Below are 6,212 nucleotides of genomic sequence, written 5' to 3'. Positions count from 1 at the left end.
TGGCTGCCACACCTACCTCACCTCCCGGCCCTTGAAAAAAACCCTACCCACCAGGTGCTGCCAGGTTACCCCAGCACCCCCTATGGATACCCTGCCCACCCCAGCTCCCGGCCCTTTAAAAAAAGAAAAAAAAAAGAAAAAACCCACACTCACCGGCCCTACAGTGGCCTCAGGGCTTCTGGGGGATCATGGCAGAGTCCCCCATGTGGCATGGGGCAGTGCGGGACAGCGAGGATCACCACCACCACTTAAAAGGGCAGCAGCCAGTGAGTGGGAGCTTGTTTTTTTTTTTTTAAAGGCCCGACCTGGGGCCCTTGACAAACTTTATCTCCTTCACCTACACCTGAGCTGGCACTCCATGTAGCAGTGATTGTTATCACACAATAAGTTACATCATTATGCACTGCATATGTATTTATGTATATATAATATCAAATGTACTTATGCACACACAGGCATATATAAATTTTATACTAAGTGAATCATATTTTGAGCTACAGCATAGATGCAGGGTTTTTAGATATGATGGGTCAAGTTCATTAGTTTAAAAAATTATTAAATCCAACTAAATTAGTCTTTCCTGCATTTTTTTTAATATGGTTAGTGTAGAAGAGACTAGGAGAGACTGCAAATATATATATTGATGTGGGTGATATCCATGTGAAAGTATGTATATACACACACTTAAATATACATATGTGCATGTGTGCGTGTGTGTGTGTGTGTGTGTGTGTGTGTGTGTGTGTGTAGGTATAGACATAAAGACACTGGGATATTGTATTATTTCTTTATGTAAAAATAGACAAATAAAATGACTATATATGTTCATAGAGATACAAAGAAACAGAGAATATATATACCAAGGGTGGGCAAAATGCAGCCCGCGGACTGAATACGGCTGCCAGGCAATTCTATCTGGCCCACAGGGCCCATAAAAAAAAATTAAAAATTAATATTTATCTGCCCCTGGCTGCCTGTCATGCAGCCCTTGATGGCTTGCCAAAACTCAGTAAGTGGCCCTCTGCCCAAAATAATTGCCCGCCCCTGATATTTACCCATACATGGACAGTTGTTCCTAGACTATTCTACCCACATAGGATGTCTAGCAGGCTAGTTTAGTGACAGAGAGTCAGACTTGAAATCCTCACTTTTGTCACTGATGAATTTGGCCTATCACATCTAAAAACCTATACAATGCTTTCCAGCTCAAAATATATTTCAGTTAGAGTAGTATTTAAACCCTCACGGGCTAAAATATACAGATTAATCTGCAAGTGTTAATTATTGCTTATATGCAGGTTGAATCACAAAATATACTAGTTTATTATGCAATAAATACACAAATACAACCAAGAGAGCAACTACTCATAAACCAGAAAAATACACAGCTTGATCAATAAAGTTTGCAAGCATCCCCAGAGCTATGTAATTTTTAAAGCACATTCAAATACAGACCAAATGAACATTTCCACAGGAAAATACATTCAGGCCAATATTTACTACAGAAAAAAGCAGCTCAGCTAATCTGTTTTGAATATTAACTTCAAGACTAGAGACAGAAATCAGTTAGATGCATCTCTTTTTTACAACATGTACAAGGTTCCCTTCTCTCTGGATTTCTAATCATATTTTAAATGTTGCTATACCAAGAAAACAAGAATTCCCTCTGAAACATTTCTTGGATTAAGTTAAAATAAAAAAAATAAAATAAAGTCAAATTTTCTTTACTTTTTCTGGAACATGCCTGAACCTGTATTTATATGTCTTTGAATATTTGCTATTAAATAGTTTCTGTCTTTTCTCCATGTGGTGTGACTAGCTATATATTATTCATATTCAGAATGTAGTGCTTTATAACCTGTACACTTCTCTAAATGAACCTCAAAAACTGAAATCACACCATAAAGCTAGTGTCTAACCCTACCATTGAAGTTAATGGGATTTTTGCATGCTTCAGCGCTGAGCTCCTTCTGTTCCATGTAGCCCATGGCATGTATGAATTCCTGCTTTGGGCACCAAATTTCAAGTAGCCAGAAGGTAAAATGTTCAAAGGCAAAAGTTAATGTTACCCTTTAAGTCATTCTGATTATTATACTGTGACACCAATGCCTTCAGTAAAATAGACATAAATAGATAGATGGATAGAATGATTACCTGGGGTTAAAAGAATGACAGACATAGTGATGAGTGAACAGACAACTAGAATCACCAGCAGTGCAATTGCGATTCCCTTCCAGTTCCTCTGTGAAGGGCTGTTACTTCCAAGCTCCTACAGAGATTAAAGAAAACAAAAAAGGATCATAATTACATATATTTCTAAAATAATGTATAGATAAATTATTTTGTGCATAGTTATAATCATAGTATGTGAGCTGATCATCATCCTACCCTTTCAGTAGTTCAATTAATTATTCAAAGGTGTCTCCTCTTTATGCAGATCTCTCTCTCTCTCACACACACACACACACACACACACACACACACACACACACAGAGCTCAATTTGATTGTTTCTTTGGAAAATGTATGTACGTTTCCCAAAGAGACAATCAAATTGAGCTTATACAAGCTGTCCAAGATATGATTGGTGTTAAAATGTGCTGAACATAAACTTCAGGACAATATCAATTGGCACTTTATAAGCTAATTATGGAAATAAAATGTGGCAATTTACTGTAATTCCACCTAAAGTGGTATGGACCATAAAGGTTTAAATACACACGCTTTTTAAATATACACTGTTAAACGTCTTTTTTATAATAGAAAACATTTACAAAATTGCCAGAGGCTCAAACTATTCCATTTTCAACTGAACAACACTTCTTTTTCCATACAGTATTTCTAATGCAAACTGCTCCCCTATTACTCATAAAAATCAACAGTAGCTTGTAACAATACTAAATGAATGCTTCTGTAGCTACTGATACATTTAAACATTTTGGTTACATAAGTAACTCCTGTTAACATTAGCCAACTGAAATTTAACTCTATCAGCAATGCATTGTTTCACTTCCATGTAAAATCTTATACTGCACCATCATATATGTATTTAGTGTTCTAGGATATTAAAAAATGCATTGGATGATCTACTGTTTCATATTGTTTTTGCCCTCCTGTTCATTAAGCAGCACTTTTTTCCATCTATAGTTAACTAAATCTTCTCTCTGATGCCAAACTTTCTACAATTACCCTTGCATTTGTCACCTTGACTTTAGCTTGCACCAATATAATCTCTTGAGGCCAGGTGCAGACATTACACTTTTACCAATGTAAGTGATCAGAAAGCAGTCAATACCCATAACAGAACAGGCGTTTGGCACACAAAACTGGTTTATATCCATAACAGAACAAAAGTTCAGCGTACACCGACTGGTTTAAAAATGGTGGAATTCAGTCTAAGATTTGCCTTCCCCAACAAGACTAGGGACAGACATTACACATAAACCCATTTAAGTGATCAGAAACTGGCTTAAACCTGTAATAGAACAGATGTTCAGTGCACGTAAACCAGTTCGACAATGGCTTAAACTGGTTTGAGATAAACCTGATTGAATGTGTTATCAGACTTACCTGATTTGGGGCAAACCAGTTTATGCAATGTCTGTCCTAGACCCCTTCCCAGTTTAACTTCAGCTAGAGTCCCCCAGCATCCCAGATGCTTTGCAGCCCTGGGCAGGGCTCTCTGCTCCAGAGCAGGGCTGGCCCCGCCCCTCTACTCCCTGGCTGGAGCTCCAGCAGAGAGATGGCAGGGTTTGCCTGGCTTCCCCCTGCCCCCCTCCTCAAGCAAGGATCCCTCACCCCTCCCTTGCAGCATGGGCCATAGTCAGCATGTGGTATACTAGCTAATGCTGAGAGGTGTTTGTGTAAGACATACAGAACAGTGTCTGTTTAGGGCTTTTTAGAGCTAATCAACATGTCAGCTGGTAATGTCCCTCCATTCCTTCCTTGCAAAAAGCTGTTTAAGAAGAGCCTGAACTAATAAAAGCGGCTTTCTTTGGCTTGATGAGCTGATAAATGCTGTGTTATTAGCCTGCTGGCTCCCTCCTGGTCAGGAACAGCGAGGGGGTGGGGAGGAACCACTCCCTAATCAGAAGAACCTGCCAGGACATGGCCACCCCCCACCTCAGCTCAGCACTGTGGAAGGGAAGGGAGGACTGCTGTTGCACCCCCTGGCTTCTAGCCTGAGTCACTGCCGGCATGTCCCTACATTTCTTCAGTCCAAAGTCTGTGAGAGTGCAAACCAGTTCAGCTTAGCCAGGTTAGATTAACCTGCAAAGATTGAATCAATTCAGGCTCAGGCTTTTTGAATGTCTGTCCCTAGCCCAAAGGGCAAATGTGAGTTCTGTTTGTTACCGATCTAAACAATGCCAGGTACATAAATCCACGTAATTTAGAACAATTCTGCCTTGGGCCTTTTGAATGTCTGTACCTAGCCTGAGGGACTACACCTTGGAAAGTTAAACTAGTACAAAACGCTGAAGTCTGCTTCTCAAGTTGTGAGCACATTAAACTAGTACTTTGTATTCTTCACTCTCTTCAATAAGCTTTTGAGTACCAAAGGTATTGGTTTTAACCTATAGATGTCCTTCCTCTGTTTGCTACATTGCTATAGTTTGATATCATCAGAACCAAATGTGACAGAATCTCCCTGAAATAAATGAGAGGGAGCCACTGACACAGCATAATTTCTGTTGGGGTCCTTGTTTTTAGAACTCACTCTTGCTTGATCCGCTGAAGCCCAGCATTGTTAACCTTCTGAACCCACAACAGAGCCATATCCTCTTTCCTTCCCCAAGCTACTGAGGTAAGAACAGGCTGAGGTATGGAAGCAGTTATGTTAATAGGCAGTCCTACAATATTATTTTGATTTTAGGTTTCTAAGGTGGTCACCCAGGGCATAAGTAAGGCTGCTGCAAGAGGTGCTTATAATTACAAAGTAATACTAATAAATTCTTTCTATATATACAATATTGTTTTTTGACAAATTCCTAAATAGGTGAGGCACAAAAGATGTTGTGACAACAAGTGTTCTTTAATACAAACATTGTGGTCATTGGAAAGGATTCAAAAGAAACCCTTAAGCACTAAAAGTGCAATCTTATATAGCCCCTAACAAAGAAGAATTACATTAAGTAGCAAGCTGTATAATTACCCGGACCAAACAGGGGATTTATGAGCTCTCTCATTCACTCTCTCCTCCATTCAAGGGCAGAGTATTTCATATTCTTCTAATTCAGACAGGTTCATATCACACATCAGAAGTCCATAATAATCATAAAACCCCTTCCTGGCTTGTATATTCATTTCCACAGTGGACATAATGCAAAATAATACACAAGTCTCAGGGTGAGCAAATTTGTAGGTAATACAAGGGAAATTACACTCTGGCACCTGACACCATCCCTTTCACGGGTTCTATCTTTTGGGGGATTTAAACTAACTTGCTCCGGTTTAGCACATGTTCCTTGAATAAATGGGCAGGAACATTGTGCAGAAGGCAGTAGATAAGCAGCAGCTTTTAGACTATTAATGTAAATAGATTACATTTTGCTTTCTGTTAACTGAGCATGACACACTGAATTTAAATAAAGCTGCATATGTATAAAAGAGCAGAATTTGACCTGAGGACTTTCAGCCTCTGATTTTTTTTTATCAGTGTTCAACAATACTACTCAGTCCAAAAGGGATGGGCTAGCTCAGCTCTTTTCTTACATGGTCTCATGTTCTTATCCCAGTTTTAGAACTAGCATACCTAGGCCGAATCCCTCCATAGGTGATTATTGATAGATGTAAGTTTGATGAATCTACTCGAATTACTGTTTGCATGCATTCCAAAAAACAAACAAACCATGGTACAGGTCATTTAATATTGTTGGACAGAATCTATAAGATTGAATTCCAGCATATCAAGCCTTCCTGCAGAGATAAGCATAAGTAACATCACATTACATTCACCTACATTTGAGAGAATTACTGTATTTACTCAAATCCAAGATGACGGTCCCCCCCTCTGCCTTCAGTGAACAGGGTGGGGAAATGAGCTTCATCTTGGATTCAAGTATCAGCCCTCCAGCTCTGCCTCAGGATGGAAGCCTGAACTGACAGGGCTGCTGCTGCTCGTAGCCATGGAGTCAGTAGCAATGTGGTGAGTGTAGGTAAATGTAGTGGAGCAAGGCATAGGGTTCAGGCTTCCTGCCCCGCCTCCCCCTCCCC

General features: G+C 39.7%; 1 protein-coding gene across 1 annotated transcript in view; it reads right to left on the bottom strand.

The window, feature by feature from the left end:
- Positions 1 to 6,212, bottom strand: part of DPP10 (dipeptidyl peptidase like 10) — a 393,708-nt gene that overhangs the window by 374,957 nt on the left and 12,539 nt on the right. The window contains exon 2 of the mRNA XM_025196931.1: positions 2,155 to 2,269. Coding sequence (XP_025052716.1) covers positions 2,155 to 2,269 — 115 coding nt within the window. The remainder of the gene's footprint in view (positions 1 to 2,154; positions 2,270 to 6,212) is intronic.

Source organism: Alligator sinensis, unplaced genomic scaffold, assembly GCF_000455745.1.
Source record: "Alligator sinensis unplaced genomic scaffold, ASM45574v1 scaffold4_1, whole genome shotgun sequence".
NCBI classification, from domain to species: Eukaryota; Metazoa; Chordata; order Crocodylia; family Alligatoridae; genus Alligator; species Alligator sinensis.
Note: the sequence above shows the minus strand (reverse complement) of the source record. Positions and strands in the feature narration are given on the sequence as shown.